At 39.5% G+C, this 19,142-nt stretch overlaps 1 protein-coding gene across 1 annotated transcript in view; it reads left to right on the top strand.

The window, feature by feature from the left end:
- SLC22A15 (solute carrier family 22 member 15) overlaps window positions 1–19,142 on the top strand; it is a 78,756-nt gene that overhangs the window by 39,751 nt on the left and 19,863 nt on the right. The window contains exons 6-7 of the mRNA XM_036768910.1: window positions 11,666–11,881; window positions 15,721–15,861. Of these exons, the coding sequence (XP_036624805.1) occupies window positions 11,666–11,881; window positions 15,721–15,861 (357 nt within the window). The remainder of the gene's footprint in view (window positions 1–11,665; window positions 11,882–15,720; window positions 15,862–19,142) is intronic.

Below are 19,142 nucleotides of genomic sequence, written 5' to 3'. Positions count from 1 at the left end.
GGCAATATTTTGTGAATCATAAATTTACATTGTGTATCGGAAAGGTATGTTTGAAGCTTCAATTCTTAGCTGTCGTGTCTCTCTTCTTTCCTCCTTCTTCCCCCTTCCCTGCTCCTGTTCTCTTCTCCTTCTTCCTTTTTCTTTTAAGGACCTCATCCCTTTCATTAGCTGTATGCATGGAATTTACAAGTTTTTATGTACACATGACTTTCCTCTAAAACTGTAGCCATAACTACCTGCAAATTAACTCTACTGGCATGTCTTCCTAGCCTCTCAAATAATACATCTGAAGTTGAATTAATCATTTTCTCTACTCCTCCAACCCACCCCCCAAAACCCTCCAAATCCCTGCTCTTTTCACTCATTTCTCCATTTCTGATTCTGCACCACCATCTTCCAAGTTACTCAGGCTTTTATTTAACCTGTATGCTCTCTCTGGCTCTTCTTCCCTTTCCCTCACACTCCCAATCCTGTAGACTCTGCCTTAGCAATCTCTTGCTTCTTCTCTTCCCCCACCCCCATCTGTCTGCTCACACCATAGCTGCCCAGGCCTCCTTGCCTAGTGTTATAATAACCTAACTCACTGGGTTTAGTCAATATTATCTAACTCACTTGAGATAGTCTCCTATTTGGTTTTCCACATTCCAGTCTCTTTTCTCCAGTCCATCCTTTCACACTGCTTCCTCGTCACTTTCCTAATGCATGCTTTGATCATTTATCTACCCAGAAGCCTTCAGTGGCTGCCCTTTGCCTTATAAATAAAGTAGCAACTCCTGCTTTTAGCATGGCAAACCCCTATGCAATCTGGCTCAAATTGACCTTCCCAGTCTTAACTCAAAATGTTCCTCTTCACATCCTCATAAGTTGCAGCCGAACTAGATCTCTCTCCATTTCCAATTCTTAGTCTGCTCACCCCTTGCTCTGTGTTCTGCTCATATCTTTCTCCCATGACTGGAACAAACCTCAGTCTATTGGAGTCCTTTCCTTGCATAAAGGTTCCACTTGGGCACCATCTCCTAATACTGCCTTCCCTGATACCCCCTCCCTTTTTCACTTCCCTTTCCATCTTACCTAGTTGCAAGTGGTCTCCCCACCCTGACAATTTCTCATAGCCCTTTCTTTGCCTTTTCTTCCTGCAGCTATCATACTTTTTTTCTAATCGTGTGCTTGTCCTTAGACTGTAAGCTACTTGAGACAGGATTTGTGGGATATTTCTCTTTGCATCGTCTATCACAGCATTTTACATAATCAGTCAGGCTTGTTGAACTTAGTTGACCCTAGCACAGTGCTTGTCTATAAGGGACTTTCATTAACTGAGACTGACCTTCCCTTTTATGTCTCCTCATCCCCAGCAATTAGTTCTAAATCTGTGATCATGTGATCTTATAATAAAGGATTTCCTTTAATTCATTACTTTTAAAGATTTAGAGCACAGAGGATGAGTTAAGGAAATATGAGATTAACTTCAATATAATTTTTGCATGTTACTTCTAGGGACAGGGGATAGATAGATAGGGACCAGGCTGGTTATTTCAATGATGTAAGAAATCCCAGATGATGAAACTCTTTCTGCCAATGTGGGTCAATACCTTCTCTGCAATGTCTAGGATCAGAGAACTGCCTAGATAGAACATAAGAGATAAAGTGACTTGCCCCAGATTACACTGCCACTGTGTGTCAGACGCAGGGATTGATGTTAGGTCTTTCTGGTTCTGAGGCTCGCTCTCTATAGACTGGACCATAACAGCCTTTCTATACTATGTAATAGGTTGTGTTTTTTAATAGCCTCAATAAATTTCTTGATATAATATTTATTTTTATTTGTAATGTTTTTAAAAAAGAAAATACAAATAAAAGAACTTAACTATAATGAAATTTGCAAGTTTTTTGTGTAGTTTTGTCTTAACCCAATTGTGATCACCTTTGGTCTTTTTAAGAGTTCTTAGCCTAAGGAAACTATATTTTATTGTCTTGACCATAGTATCTCCAAGGGCCAGCCTAGCACAGAAGGGCTCATCTCTGTTAGGTTGGCCACTAAATGTTGAATTCTTTGGCCATTGCAGTCCATGAAACAAAAATGGCCCTGGCCCTGTGCTTCCAAGTTGTAGAAGTGGTAAGAATCACACATAATTTACATAATCATTACATTAACTATAACCAATCTATCTGAAATCTTTGTCCATTGACCAAAAGATGGACACTTTTTTGAGGAACTGAATCTTATTCATATCAATATCACATCATCAGAAGACAAAGGAAGTTGCAGGTACATGGAATGATGGCTCTTAGATGCTTTTTGGAAAGGTAGACAAAGGAACTGATGGATTTGCATTTTATCACCCACCCACCAATGCAATATGAAACATAATTTCATGAAATACTTGGATATCTCAACTTGCAGTGTTCAGGAGGAGCAGAAGTAAAAATATTAGCTAATGTTTGTATAGCACTTTAAGCCCAATATTTCATTTGGTCCTCACAACCTGTGAGGGAGGTACTCTAATAATTATTACCATTCCCATTTTACAAGTATAGAAACTAAGGCTCAGAGAATTTAAATAACTTCATGATGATCACATAGCTAGTGGTTGTCACAAGTAAAATTCAAACCCAGTTCTTCTTGATTCTGGGTCGGGTGCCTTTTCCACTATTCCACACTAATTTGATTCTTCTTGAAGATACTTACCGCTCCTGATCTCTTGCAAAGGATGAAAAATTAGAGAAACTCTATGAAGAACAAGATGACATTCTTTGTACTAGGGATTCTTAACTTGGGGTCATGAACTTTTAAAAAAATATTTCTCAAAATCGGTTTCCCTCATAACCCCATGTATGTTATGTTATACATTTTTGAAAGTACTCTGAGAAGGGGTACATAAGCTTCCCCAGATTGCCAAAGGGGTCTGTGATATAAAAAAGGTTAAGAACCCCTGGTCCTAAACCAAGTCATCATATACTTTGATATTCTAAGACATCCATGCAATTGTCAGCACAGAAGAGGAAAGTGAAAAATATATTGGAAAATATGGCTCAGGTTTGAGAAATGAAAAAGGTCAGAGCCTTGGAGACTATACAGAAGCTTCATGCTTTGAGATTATGAATAATTTCTTCCAGAAGGCAGTCAGAAGGAACAGGACACGATGAGCACAAAACATCACAAAAAAGGAAATTTACCCTTTACCATTTTGTTACCATCTGCTGGCTATTCTCCAGATTATTATTGACTTTACTGAGATGTGGCACAGAGTTAGATTAGATGGTCTTGGAGATCTCCTCCAGTCTGGATTCTCCATCTTTGTCACTTCCTGGTCCAGTTGGTCCAATATTCTAACCTGTCGAAATCTTTTTGAATTTCAGTTCTGATATCCATTATGTTAACTGCCCCTCACAACTTTGTGTCATCTGCAAATTGAGAAGCAGCCCATCTATGTCATCATCCATGACACTGATAAAAATATTAAGTGTCATAAAACAAGCACAGATCTGTGGAACACTCGACTGGAGGGCTTGTGAGTTGACATAAAATCATTGTATAGCTAGTCTTTGGTTCTAGTCATTCAATCGATTCTAAATCCACCATAATCCATATCTCTCCATCTTTTGAACAAGAATTATATAAGATACGTTGCTAACTGCTTTCCTAAAATCTAGGTAAGTCAAATGAGTAAGAATTTATATCTTCTACTTTGTGTCAGGCATTGTGCCAAGCTCTGGGGATACAGAGAAAGACAAAAAAAACATTAGTCTCTGGTCTCAAGGAACTCACAGTCTAGTAGGAGAGATAATATGCAAACAACTGTGTACAAATACACTATATATGGGACAAATTGAAGATAATCTTCAGAGAAAAGTCACTAACATTAAGGGGAATCTAGAAAGGCTTCTGGAGCAGCTAGGTGGTGACATAGTACATGGAGGGCCTGGCCTGAAGTCAGGAAGACTCATTCTCATGAGTTCAAATCTGGCCTCAGACACTTCCTAGCTGTGTGACTCTGGGCAAGTAACTAAACCCTGTTTTGCCTCAGTTTTCTCATCTGTAAAATGAGCTGGAAATGGAATGGCAAACCACTCCAGTATCTTTGCTAAGAAAACCCCAAATGGGGTCAAGAAGAGTCAGGTGTGACTGAAACAACTGGACAACAAAGAGAGGCTTCTTGCAGAAGGTAGGACTTTATCTGAAACTTAAAGGCAAGCATGGAGATTGAGGTGAAAAGTGGGAGAATTCCACGCATGGGGGACAATCAGTAAAAATGCCTGCATATGGGAAATGGAGTATCTTGTTCCAGAAATGATAGAGTCTCTGGGGTCCAAATAAAGTAAAGGAAGAGTTGCAAGTTAGGAGGGACCAGGTTATGCAGGGCATTGCATGCCAAGAGAGGCTTTTCTATTTGATCCTCAAAGCAACAGGGAACTACTGAAATTTATTGACCAGAGGGATGACCTGGTCAGACCTGTGGTGGAGCTCAGCTCACCCCCAACCTTATCCAGAAGACTGAAGCTCTGAGTGACTGTTGGCTCAGACTACATTCTTTTTTTTCCTAAATAGCCAAAAGTTATTCAGAATCTGTGCTGGTGAATAAGATATATGGTACTATTTGGGGGTCCAAAATGAAGGCTGAGTAAATGACTAAGACTGTGTCATAAACAAAATATGAAAGCAATTCCAAAGTATGAGCTCTAGAAAAGTATTATGACCAGGGGCAGCATGTTTAGAATGAGTGTGTCTCCTCCCCAAGTCACTGCAATTGGACTCACTTTATTATTGTTGTTATTTTAATTTTGAAACTGGGTTTCCCCTTCTTGCCCAGCCTGGGATCCAGCAGACCCAAATGGACCCATTCCCACTGTGGACCAACATGAGAACACTGACCTGCTCTGACTATGGCCTGGGCCTGTTTGCTCTTCCTTGGGTAGCCTGGCGACTCTTTACTCCTGGTATCTTTATGGGTCTAGACTTAGTGCAGACACCTCGTTGGCTTCTTAGCCTGATGCAGCTCAGAACTTCAGAGCTCAAGAAATCCACCAGCCTCAACCTCCCTGTAGCAGGGATTATGAGATATGTCACCATGACAGCTACTGACATGTACTTGGAAAGGGAAAATATGCATTTGTTTATGTTCTGCTTATTTACTTTAAAAAGTATCCAATTAAGTTCTAGTCACACCCCATATATGTATATATGTATGCATATATGTAAGTGCATATGTATACATGTATATCTGTATATAATGCATGCACGTGTATCTGTGTATATATGTTACTTGTACATCTGTGTATATGTACACACACATACACACAGGCACATGCTATAGTCCATTCAACAAATACTTATTAAACCTTTGTTTAGTGCAGAGCACTGTCCTAGGTACTGCCCAAGATGAAGTCTAACAAAGAAACAAACTGTGCCTTAGTGGAGCAGGAAAGGACCACATAAACCTAGATATGCACTGACAAAGACCACATATATCCATAGAGGGCAAAGACATATACACAGATAACTGTAATGCCCTCTACTTCTAGAACCTGCAATTTCATGGGCTTGTGTATTCCTTTCACCCCTCAATCGACAAACATTTATTAAGTATTTATTATTAAGTATTATTTCCCTTTAAGGATCGCTCATCCAAATGGGAAGATATAAAATATACACAAATTGGTCCATACAGATAAAGACAGAGTAAATGGAAGGTAACAGTACAGATCACCAGTCCTCTCACCTTAGAAGATAATCTTAGGGAGTTGTTTTTCATCACACTTGACCTGGAAATGAATCTCTCCAAATGTAGCTAGGCCAGACCTTGAAGAGACATACATTTGATCTCTTGGTCCACACTTGGAGCCTTGCCTTGCTTGGAAGGACCTAATGAAGCTTATGCTCCACTGGTACAGCCTTTGAGACCCCAAGGTCACCTCCAGGCCAGGATGAGACATAACAAGGCTTTAGTGGAAGTACACGTGACATTGTGGTACTGAATAATAAATGCATTTGAGCATTTCTGAAATGAAGTTCTATAAGATGCAAGGTAAAAGGTCATTACCAACAGGAAGGAATCCTTTAAGAACTCAAAGAGGAGGCTGATTTGAACTGGACTTTAAAGGTAAAGGTGGGAACAGGAAGGTCATTTCTGGCATAATAAACACTACAAGTTCAGAGTGTGTTCAGAGACAAATAATAGTTTTGTTTGGCTCGAATATATTATATATGGCTCTGGACAATATGAGAGTGGACTGGAAAGGTAGAAAAGCCCCAGATTACAAAAGCCTTTAAAGCCAGGATAAGGAATTTTCATTTCAATACATGGGCACTGAAGAGCCCTGAAGATTTTTCTGCAGACTAGCATGAGTAGATCTAAGCAGAAGGGTTATCCTAGAAATGGGTATAAAGGATGGATTGGAGGAGGGAGAGGGTAGAAGTAGCTAGGCCAGTTAGGAACTATTGCAGTAGTCCAGATGGTGGTAATAAGGGTCCTATGGCTGGGGTGGATTTGAAACCAGCCCATATAGGAGAGTTGAGCTTTGCCTGAATGTGGAAAAACATTGAGGATTGTGTGATTAATTTTAAATCATCAAACGTTTTCTAAGTAGCTACCATATGTAAGGCACTCTACTAAGGGCTAAGGATACAAGTACCTCTGCCTCAGTTTCCTCAGTTATAAAATGAGGAATGATAACAGCACCAACCTCCCAGGTTTGTTGTGAGCATCAAATGAGTCAATATTTGCATTTAGCACAGTGCCTGGCACACAGTAGGTGCTTAATAAATGCTTGTTTCCTTCTCTTCTCCCTTTCAATTACTAGGAATAATAAATAGAAGCTTCCTTTTGTTGATCTTTTTGATTTGATTGATCTTGACTGGCTCATAGTAAGAACTATATAAATGTTAGTTATCATCATCATCGTCATTATTATTACAAATTATTCCCCACCTTTCCTCTATCCTGCTTTCACTAAAGTTTACTAAGGAGGTGCGGCTTTGTTCTTCTTTTTTAAACCTATCCTAACTATGGAGGAAAAGTGATAAAGGTACGAAAGTCTTAAAAGCCAACCCACCTCTCTTGCACGAAGTGCAAGCTAGATCTAGGTGTATCTTATTTTCTGCTCATGTCCTCCACCCCAACCTCCAGTCCATTGATGAGGTCCTGTCTTTTCCTCTGAGTCAGCTGGGGTTGGATGTTAATCTAGGCTCTTTCTCAGTGTTTAAATCAATTTGGGCAAAGCTGCTAGATTTCTCAGGTCTTCTGGAACTCATCTACTTTTCTATGGAGCCTCTAAAATCCTTTCCTTGGGTGTTAGATTATCCTATGAGGACCTTACATGCAACCAGTCCCTTTGCACCTCATGACTCCAAATCCCCTTGGAAGTTTTATCTTCATCCTGTATTATCTGGCCTTCAGGCTTGGTATAGTGGAAAGAGCCTTAGCTCTGGATTAAGAGGCCTGGGTTCAGGACTCACCTGTGATGCTTACTGCCCAGCTCAACAAAGGCCAGTCACTTAGCCCCAAGCCTCAATTTAATCAGCTGTAAAAATGACAAGGTTGGACTTAGTCTGTGACATGTCTTCCAACTCCAGTTCTATGACCCTAGATTTTAGGACTTCTCTCACTGATCCTTACTTTTCTGGGGGTTTAGATGGAATATTTTCATGGAATTCTTCCAATTTTACCACTTGTCCTTGACCCAGTCCCAGATCTTGCTCAATTTGCCTTCAGCAGATTTATCACACAGTTGATAGGCTAATTCTGCCAGTTTGGCTCCTTCGTCTCGTCCCAACTTAACAGTAGTTGACATTTCTACTGAGCTTTAAGGTTATAAAGTAGTTTATATACATTGGCTCATTTGATTCTCCACAACAATTCCACAAGATAGATAGTCCAAGTATTTGCCTTGTCTCACAGAATGCCCAAGTGTAGGCAGCGATGAAGCTGAGACTTAGTGAGGCCAAGTATTTTAGTGAGGTTGGGGAGATGGAGAAAGTCTGTCATTTAGGCCTAGGTCATCACACTCCAAATTCAGGGTCCTTTCTACCACACTATGCAGCATCAGCAATATCAAGCAGTATATGGGCTTAGTTTCCCCTGCCCTAGAGCCTGCATACCTCAAGAAAATCTGCTGCCATTTTCCCTGTATTTAACCTCCTTTCTCCATGGTCATTCTCTGCTTCTTGTCCCAGTACCCTTTGTAGCTCCATTATAACATCAAGATGGCTTCTCTGGGTAGTTCGATAAATGTCAATGTCTTTCTGGGTTCAGCTACCAATCCTCCCCACTCTTCTCCCCAAAAACTCTCTTAGATGACTCACTACTCTGATCAGGGCTTTGCTTCCCAAGTGGTTGGTTTTCTAGAATCCTGTAATTTCTTTTTATAATAACAAAATTACTTAGTCATGGCTCAGAGTGACCTTAGGGGAAATCTAGTCCAAACTGCCCATTTTACAGATGAGGAAATAAGGCCCAGAGAGGTTTGATGACTTGCCCCTAGGTCACACTTTTAACATATGGTAATTATTTAGAGACAGTTCCTACGCCAATATAAAAAAACAATCATTTATTTCCTCCAGGCCATTAGAACTGTTGCCCCTGAAATCAGAGAAGCCGGTGAAAAATGTTCTTGCACAAGTGAAAATGCTTTCTGCCATCTCAACAGAGCGCTATTCTCACTCAGATTCCCTCATAAATGTTCTCCATGCTTCATTATTTCGTTATTTTACTTATTACTTTGTGGGAAATGCAGGTAACTTTACTTCATGGAGGACTGGCTATTTTGGTTGGTCCTGAATAACCTTTCACGTGTTTTGCACATCCGGGGAGCTCCATCTACAAACAAGTCAGTTTAGTCATAGGGGTCTTTTTGGCATGCCTATTTGAAAGAGAGGGGTTTGCCTTGAGTAGCAATTATAATAAACAGTACTCATGGAGCAATTTAAATAAGAACTACAGGATGAGTAGGGTATTTTTGACGTTTCCAATCTTAACCCATAATTCATATTTCAAACATTAAAACCTTTAGATTTATTTTAAAATCATCATAAAATTGATTTTTTAATTTAAAAAAACTTTTTTCTTTCCATTTTAGAAACATAGTCCTAATTTCTCTTTATAAATTCACATGACTTATGCTCATCCACTGCATAATACTTGTCTGTAGAAAAGACTCTGATTTTTAGAAGCTGCTATATCTTATATTTAGCTCTGACATAGAATCAAAATATAATAGATTTGTAACTAAAAGGGACTTTTGAGGTCATAGATTCTAAGCCCTTTATTTTTACCAGTTAGAAAACTAAAGACCAGATAGGTGAAGTGATTTGTCTGGAGACACAGAGCTGTAAGCTCTGAGGGATGGTCAATCAACAAGCATTTGTTCAGTGCCAGACACTGTGTTTCATGCCAGAGATACAGCAACAAAAGCAAAACTGTCCCTGCCTTCAGAGAGTTTACGTTCTAATGGGGGAAATAACATATGTATATACATATATACTCACAAACATATATATGTATATGTATGTATGTATGTAAAAATTGTATACCAGGTAGACACAAGGTCACCTTAGCGGAGAGGCACTAGTATCTAGAGAACTGGGAAAGGCTTCTTGCCGAAAGTGGTGCTCTAGCTGAAACTTGAAGGAAATCAGGGATGTCATTGATGGAGTTAAAGAGGAAGCGTATTCCAGGCATGGGGAATGGCCAGTGTAAAGGTTACAGAACTGGGAGATGAAGTGGAAATATGAGGAACAGCTGGAAAGCCGTTTTAGTTCTACTGTATTGGAGAAGAGGAATGCAGACTGAGGCAGGAAGGAGCCAGGTTTGAAGATCTCTAAATACCAAATAAAGAAGCTGCTAGTTGTTCTTAGAAATAACAGGGAGCCACAGTAGTTGATTGAATGGAGGAGTCACTGCATTTTAGGAAATCACTTTGGTGATTTTGTGGAAAGTAGAACACAGAGAGACTTCAGGCAGGCAGGGAGATCACTAAGGAGGGTATTGTAGTAGTCCAGGCCAGAAGCAATGAAAGGCTGAACTCCCTGGTGGCTTTGTGAGTATTAGCTAATCTGATAGGATAGCCTATTGAAATCTAAGCTGTTTGAAGGGAAGGACAGCTTCAAAGCAGCATAGACTTAGAGCTAGGAAAGACCTTACAGGTCCAGTCTGGCTCCGTCATTTTTATGGTTGACAAAGCTGAGACCCAGAGAAGTTAACAAGGTCACACAGCAAATAAGTGTGAGGCTCAGCCAACACTACAACCACCATTCCATCACCAGCATTATTGTCTTTATATCCCTGCCATCTAGCATGCTACTTGGAAAATAGTTGGTGCTTGCTGAATAAATGAACAAAAAAAGCATTTAATATAGGTTTGCTACATGCCATGCGCTTGGCCAAGCTATGGGGTACAAAAATAGTCCCTGCTTTCAGGGAGCTTATATTCTGATGAGGGAGACAGCACAAATGGGGGGAGCAGTAGCCAGGCAAAGGAGTTTTCCTTTGAAAACTTACAGGGATGGTTAGCAAGTGCTACTTTCCAGTAGCATTGTTAGTGTTGATTTGATTATGGTTCCAGAACTGGAAAATAGCAGGAGCGGGGAGGGGGAGACGAAGGCAGCTGGAAAGAAGATGGCCTGGGATTAAAGCATGGCAGAGGCCCACCTAATAATCTATAGTAATCCCTAATTTATATATCTTATTTGATTGGTAATCTAGTTCCAGTTTGTTTGTTTATATATGTGCTTACATATTATATATATCTATATATACACATATATACACATATATACACACACATATATATAAATATATACATACATATATATAAATACAATATTAGATTTTTTAAAGATTTATTTTAATTTTACCCAGGAACTAGACAAAATTATTTTTAAAAACTTTTATACAAATAAAATCAGATTTAAATAACTGGGGAAATATTAATTGTTCATGGGTAGGCAGGACCTATATAATAAAAATGATAATTTTACCCAAACTAATTTATATATTCAATACCATCCTAATTAAATTACCAAAATATTATTTTACTACATTAGAAAAAATAATAACAGAATTCATTTGGAAGGACAAAAAATCAAGAATATCAAAGGAGATAATGAAAAAAATGTAAAGGAAGGGGGTTTAGCAGTACCCAATCTTAAACTATATTATGAGGTAATAATTATCAAAACTATGTGGTTCTGGCTAAGAAATAGAAAGTTAGATCAATGGAATAAAGTAGACACATTAATAGCAGCCAATAAACATAATAACCTTGTATTTGACAAGTATAAAGACAAGATTTTGAGATGAGAATTAATTATTTGGTAAAAAAAAAAAATGTTGGGAAAACAGGAAAGCAGTATGGCAGAAACTGAGCAAAGACCAGTATCTTACACCATTTATCAAGATAAAGTCGAAATGAATACATGACCTGGTTATAAAGAGAGATATTACAAGAAAATTAGAACATGGAACATAATACTTATCAGATTTATGGATAGGCAAACAATTTATGAGTAAACAAGAGAGAGAGAGCGGAGTTAGGTATAAAAATGGATTATTTCAATTACATTAAATTTTAAAAGTTCTGTACAGATATATTTAATTATATTATTTTGTATTGTATTATTATATATACATGTCTTTACATTACATACATGTATCTCTCAAATCTCTTCCAGATTCATTCCTGAATCCCCCCGATGGTTATATTCCCAGGGCCGACTCCAGGAAGCAGAAGATGCTCTCTACCTCATTGCCAAGAGGAACCGGAAACTCAAGTGCACTTTTTCACTGATGCCCCCAGCAGAGGGGATCTCCAAAGAGACTGGCAGTTTCCTGGACCTCTTCCGCTACAGGATCCTCTTGGGGCACACTCTGATCATGATGTTCATCTGGTATTTACACATTTGGGGTTGCCTTTAAAAAGCTGTTGATGCCCAACAACTCCAGTTGCTAGAAGTCTGTTGAACAGCTGTCCCATCTGCATCATTTCTGAAAATGTTTACCTCATTCATCATCATGGGAATGTTTGCAGGAGAAACAAGCCTTGTCCCTTAGTTTCTGTTGCTCTGTCCTCTGCTTTAGGCATCACCTTCTCTCCACAACTGATGTTAGATGCAGAGGCTTTCTCACTTTGACTGGGTAAACAATAGTAGGAAAGACAAATCTTTCCTAATAAGGTATTTCTGTGTGAATCTTCTTAACAATTTTAAGTGAAGAGGAATGAATACCATTATCGGAGGGTTTTAAATAAGACTTAAGTAGGAAAAAAACCTATTTCTCTCTCTCTCTCTCTCTCTCTCTCTCTCTCTCTCTCTCTCTCTCTCTCTCTCTCTCTCTCTCTCTCTCTCTCGTTGTTTTGGGGTTTTTTGAGGCAATCAGGGCTAAGTGACTTGCCCACGGTCACACAGCTAGTAAATGTCTGAAGCCCGATTTGACTCCAGGGCTGGTGCTCTATCCACTGTACCACCTCACTGCCCCTAAAGTTTATAGTTTCAAGGAATTTTAGAGGAGCTCAAAATTGCCTAGTACTTCATAAAAATTTTTACCCATCTTCTCCTTCCCACATATGATGGGTTAAATTTTATGTACTTTACAAACTAGGATCCCAAGAGTTTGAAGCACATGCCCAAGGCAAATTAGAGGTTTAAGCAAAAATTAGAACCCTCAGACCCTAATTTTCTTGGCTGTCCCTTAGAGCATGAGCCTCATTGTCCCTGGTGGGGACCTTGATATTTCTGAAAGTAGCTTGGGAAGGTTCCAGCTTGTACCAGGTTATGTTCAGATTAGTGGGAAGTGGCAGCTCATGTAATGCAGTGGTAGCTCAGGGCACACAGTTAAATACAATTTCCCTTTATTCCCTTCCCTTTATTCTATTGAGCTGCAGTAAACCTGACCTGGTACAGTACACAAACATTCCATCGCTAACTGTCTCACTTGGATTATTAGACTGGACTGACTGTGGCTCAGATGTGGCTACCATGGATGGCTCCATGAGGCCTCCATGTTGGATGTTGGAATGAGGATGGTGATTTTATGTGGACATCATCTTATGAGTAATCCTAGATAGAAGAGTGGATAATATATGTCAAGATCACTAGACATTGATTTGCACATTACAATAGATCTTTAACAAAGCACTATTATTAGATTAAATAGCTATTCAAATATAGCAAGTAAAAGAAACAAATCCCCAAATCCAGGGCTCTACCCCAGAGTAAAGGTGACATCTGCCTCCTTTTCCTCTCTTTTTACAACATCCTTTGTTGTCCAAAGAATCCCTGTGTCATAGACACTGGGGACAGGAGGGAAGGAAGAGACAAGCACCTTTTCAGAGTCAGCTTTAGAACTAGAAGGAACCAGGGCTGAGGAGCCTGTGGCCTCGAGGCCACACATGCCCCTCTAGGTCCTCAAGTGCAGCCCTTTGACCAAACCCAAACTTCACAGAACAAATCCTTTTAATAAAAGGATTTATTCTTGAAAACTTCAACTCGGTCAAAGGGCCTCACTTGAGGCCTTAGGATCACAGGTTCCCCACCGCCTGATAGTCCATCCCCTAATTTTTCGGATGAGAAACTGAGCTCCAGAAAGATCCCATGTCAAACAAATATTAAGCAGGAGAGCCAGAATTCAAAGCAAGGTAATAACCCTAAATCCAATGCTATTTCAGCAAGAACACCTTGAATATGGCATATAAGAGTCATCGAATCATACATAACTCATGGATTGAAAACTGGAACGGATGTCAGAAGCAATCTAGTCACCTCATTTTACAGATGAGGAAAGTAAGGCCCAGGGGAGTTAAGGGAATTAATTGCCCGAAGTCATACATGTAATAAATGTCAGAGGTGAGATTCAAAATAGAGTCCTCTGACTCCAGTATTCTTTAACCTGCACCACACTATGAGCCCTGACCTAAAATTTTTTCTCTGAGGTGGAAATTTTTAAAATAATAGTGATTTAAATAAGAGTTTTATATATAGATATAATATGCATATAAGTATGAATGTATATAATATAGATTTATATATTATATGTATATAATATAGCTATACCCCTAACAATTATAAATAATATAGATTTAAATAAGATTTTATCTCCCAAAGGTCTTCTTTTACTTTTATAATAGTAGGAAAGTTATTATTCCATGTATACTTTTTTTTAAAATGATTGAAAATCCTATTTGAATTTTAGCTTATTGAGGTATTCTTAAATGGCTAGGTGTCATTTAAATGTGACAGTGGGATGTAAAATTAAACCTGAATTTTTAATATCTGCTCATTCAAAATCTGATGAGATCATACCTTTAAACCTAGAAGACACTTCAGAGGCCATCTAAACTCACCACCTCATTTTACAGATAAGAAACTGTGACCCGGAGGTTAAGTGACTTTCCCATTATCACAAATCTAACAGGTGCCAGATAGGGTGGCTTTTTATGGGTTTATGGTAGCCTGAGAAAATACTGCTAAAGGTTACATAAAGATCCCCAGTCATATCTAGAGCTTGGTGAGAATTAAACTGATTTTATATATGTAGATTTATGGCTCCCAACCATCTTCAAGAAAACTTGCCCCATGGTACCTTGAGGTTTTGTTACCTCATCTTCTCTGCCATATCTATTTCTAACATTTTCTCTGACTGTATCCATTGAACTTCCAACTTGGGTCCCATGCCACTTTGAAATTAATCTATATAATCTTGACCCAACTCACTAGACCTGTATGTTTCCTGGGGATGAAACTAATATTTCCACGTGGATGTATCCTTACAATTCATGGTTTCCACATTTAATAGTCTGTGGCACATAGGAAGCAGAATTGAGCCAAAGGATGGAATTGCACAAAAGGTAGAAACAAATGAACATGTTTCCATGTTGAGAACACTGGAAACATTAAGGGTTTCACTGTCAATGATATATCACACTGATGGTGTCTACAAGACTTTTCTCCCTGATTGCCTATTGAAGACATCTCACAGTTTGAGAGCAGGAAAAGATCTAAATAACCTGTTAGTGCAAAGCTTCTTCAAAACAAGGATTCCCTCTATGGCTGTTGCTGTTGTTGTTTGTCTTTAGTTCTTGAAGAGGGTCATGGCATCAGGAAGGTGTTGCCATGACTTGCAAGTGAATTGGATATAAGTGAGGAAGGGCTGTGCAAAGTAATCAGCCTCACTTTCTCCTCCGGAGCCATGTGGGTCCAGTGGCCAGATATAGATCAGGCCGACTGGAGATGCCCCTTCCCCCCCTTAGCATTTACTTTTTTAATGGTCAGTCATCCAACCTCAGCTTGAGAACCTCCAAGAAGGAGGCGTATACTACTTCCTGAGACAGCCTGTTCTTGTTTCTTCTGCCTTGTATTGAGCCCCAATCTTCCTCCCTCTGCAACATCCAGCAGGTGATGTCCAATTCACCTTTATTCAAAAGCATACATTTTCTCCATCTCTAATTTGCTTCAACACTGTATTCTAAACAAACATGATTTCCCACAGTGTTTATTTATATTCTAAGCCCAAGCCTACCCCAGCGTCTAAGCCTAAATTTTCCTCCCCATACAATAACCTTAGACTCCAAGGCTATTGTATGGAGAGGAGAGCTTATGTCCACGGTCAAGTTCATAATTGAGGTGTGAATATATTGGGTCAATAGTCTGATGTGACATCATGAAATGCCTACCTACATGTTTTTCCCAGTTGTCCCTTCTTTCCTCACCGCTTCATTTCTTCTCCTTTACAGGTTTGTGTGCAGTTTGGTTTATTATGGCCTAACCCTCAGTGCAGGAGATCTGGGTGGAAATATTTATGCCAACCTGGCCTTGTCGGGGCTGGTCGAGATTCCCTCATATCCTGTCTGCATCTATTTGATTAACCACAAATGGTGAGTATAAAAGAATATGAGATAGGTCCGCCTTGTTGTGTATTTGTATGTGTGTCGTAGTCATCACATTTACACAGTATTTGCCAATTTGTCCTTGGTGACAAAATAATCTCAAGTCTCTTTTATGGGAAAGTCTGAATTCATTTCTTAATGGGATTTTTTTCTTTGTTGACATGTTTGAAGGTTTTAGTTGCATATATCCAGTCCAAAAATGAAAGTCATTATCTGAAGGCTTTTGAGTAAGTATGGTGCAGTAGATTGAAGAGTTCTGTTAGATGGGCCTGGTATTCCATCTCAATAGATATAGCTACCATTACCAATGGTAATAGCTACCATTCCTAACTAACAATATTTGAAAATTTTCACAGAAAGATCATCTTACACAAGGTTATCAGAGACCTTTCCTAACTCCAAAAAAGTATTTGAGAGGACTAGATTTTTCATTTAATTGTGACTGTTTCCTATCATTTTCTTTTCTAAATCTATCTCTCCCCTCTTCCTTACCCTTTGAACTATCCCTTATAAAAAAAGAATAAGAAAGTAGGGGACCAATTAACCATATCTAATCAAAACATCAGCTGTGTCAGTATATGCAGTGTTCCACCTCCATGGTCCACCTCCTCTGCAAAGGAGAAAAGGTACATTTTTTCATCTCAAAAAGATTGTTGCCACCGCCCTTGCCCCATGGATATCATATAGGCTGATCACAATGCCATCTGATTTCTACAACACCTTTAATAATAACTCATGCTTAGGTAACACTTTGGGGTTACAAAGGGCTTTCTCACCACAATGCTATGATTGTGTATATATTATTATTTCACTTTCCTTAGGAGATGAACGGAGATCAAGTGAATTTGCTTGTGGTTACAAAGTCAGTAAGTTGCAGAGCCTATACTCAAACTCAAGTCTAATCATTTAAGGCCCCAAATTTGGCTACACATCATTCTTCTTTTCCCCTTCCCACTTCCTCTATCTCTCTACCCAAGAAGGTCATAAAGGGATTCATATCTTCTGCCATTGAACTCTATCAGGAGCAGCCCCAAAATGTAAATTTTATAGAGAGATATGACTTGCACTTCTCAGTTAATCAGAAAAAAACCAAATTAAGTAGAATACTTTATTTCCCAAGTGTTCTGGCTAATTAATGATAGTCAGAACACTTGAGAAGCATATTATATAATAAATATATTATTATTATTAATTATTATTGGCATCCATCTGGTGTTTTATGGCTTTCAAAGCACTTTCCTCACAAGAATCCTAGCAATTGGCATGCATTGCCTAGTAAATCAATATGCTCAGAAGAGCTAACTCTTGTTTCCTTGATCATTCCATCTTTTACCCACCACGTAAGGGAGACAGTGCAAGTATCATCTGATTTCTTTTGTGTAAAATAAAAAGCTTAGACTAGATGGTTTCTGAGGCCCCTTCTAGTTTGAGATAGATGATCTTCTAATCTCCATTTTACATATGAAGAAACTGAGGTTCAGAAACATCAGCTGCCTTGTCTAAGGGCCTGAGCTAGTAACTGGTGGAGCTGAGACTTCAGGTTTTTTGCAGTCTTCTGACTCAGGGGCCAGTGTTCTTTCCCACTGCACCTTGCCATTTCCATGGAATGGATTCTGAACTAGCAAGCATACTGTGTGACCATGGTTCTTTCAGGCCAGAAACCACTTCACGGCTAGGTACTCAGCCAAGCTTGAGCAGTAGCAGCAACAGCCAGGCAGAACACAGGGGCCTGGTTGGCCTCTGAACCCTAGTGTTTTGCCAAAAACTGAGGTAGTAGTGGAGGAGGGAGTCATGATGCAAAGACCCCAAGGAGAAGAGACAAAAATTGGTCCCCCAAAGTGCCAAGCCAGATACAGAAAACACAGAGGAATTAGAATGGGGTCTCAGCAGGGCTGGCCGTGGGTGTGGGATTATTTGTTCATTCTCTCGCTGCCAGATGTCTGTTTTTAGGCAGGGCTGTGTTCTTTAATGAGCTGAGGAATGGCAGTTGGCCAGATACCCAGCACAGTAAAACAGCCCCACAAACCACTTAGCCTACCTCCTATACTTGCTTCCCACAGTCTCCGCAAACCAACAAAATCCTCATTTGAGTTACTGAGAAGAGTAGAGTTACGTTGGATCATTACCCAGCGAGGCATGAGCTTCCACGGGGCTCTTAAATCCCCTGGCCGTTGAATCCTGAAATTTAATTCAATTTAACAAATGTTCATTAAGCACCTACTATATATAGAATATTTGCCTAGAAGGTACCAAGCATAGATAAGATACAGGTTGGGACGGTCCATTTTATTAGATGGTCCTGGAAGGCACCCCCTAAGAATGGGCTATCTGTTGCCTTTATCAATGGGTTTTGAGCCAGGTTTTAAGGTTGTACACCCAGTCACCTTTAGTCAGTCCATATCTGATGCTACAGGCATTTGTTCCCTGGAATCACTAGGCTTAGAGTCAGAAGACTGGGAAATCATTTCCACAATTTACTAATTACTTGACCTGAGGCAAGTCAGCTAGTTAATAAGCATTTATTAAAGTGCTTACTTTGTACCAGGATCTGTGTTAACTGTTGGGGATACAAAGAAAGGCCAAAAACAGCCCTCACCCTCAAGGAATGTACCTTCTAATAAGGGAGACAGCATGTCAATAACTAGGTATTTACAAGATATATCCAGAACAGAGTGCCAGTGATCCAAAAGAGAAGGTATGGGTAGTGACCAGGGACTGGGAAAGGCTTCTGGCAGGAGGTGAGATTTAAGCCAAGTCTTGAAGGAAGCCAAGAAGTCATGGTGAATGGACAGAGCATTGCAGGTATGAGGGAGACCTAGAGATGGAGAGTTGTGTTTGAGAAACTGCAAGTAAGCTTGTGTAGCTGGACCATGAAGCATATGAAGGGAATGAAGTATGAAAAGCCTGGAAAAGTAAGTCATTTGGTCCTTTGAGCATCATTTGCCCTATCTGTAAAATAGAGATAGTAATAATACTTGCACTGCTTTGTAAACCTTGAAGCTATCTGTCAATGTGAAATACTATTATTACCTCCTAAGTACTAGGCCTCACATTTGGATCATAGAATTTAAGGCTGAAAGAGACCCTGATCCAGCCCCTTCATCTCACAGATGTAAGGAATGAGATCAGAGAAACTCAATGGGAAAAGAAGATTTTCTGACTTGAAGTCCCGTGCTTTCACCTGAGATTTGACTCAGGGATGTACACTATACAGTTTAATACTTTCAGAAGTTTAGGCAGCTCGGTAAGTGAAAGTATCCATGGCAGGG

This window comes from Trichosurus vulpecula, chromosome 7 (genome assembly GCF_011100635.1).
Source record: "Trichosurus vulpecula isolate mTriVul1 chromosome 7, mTriVul1.pri, whole genome shotgun sequence".
Taxonomy (NCBI): Eukaryota; Metazoa; Chordata; class Mammalia; order Diprotodontia; family Phalangeridae; genus Trichosurus; species Trichosurus vulpecula.
The sequence above is the reverse complement of the archived record's forward strand: the minus strand, read 5'-3'. Positions and strand labels throughout refer to the sequence as shown.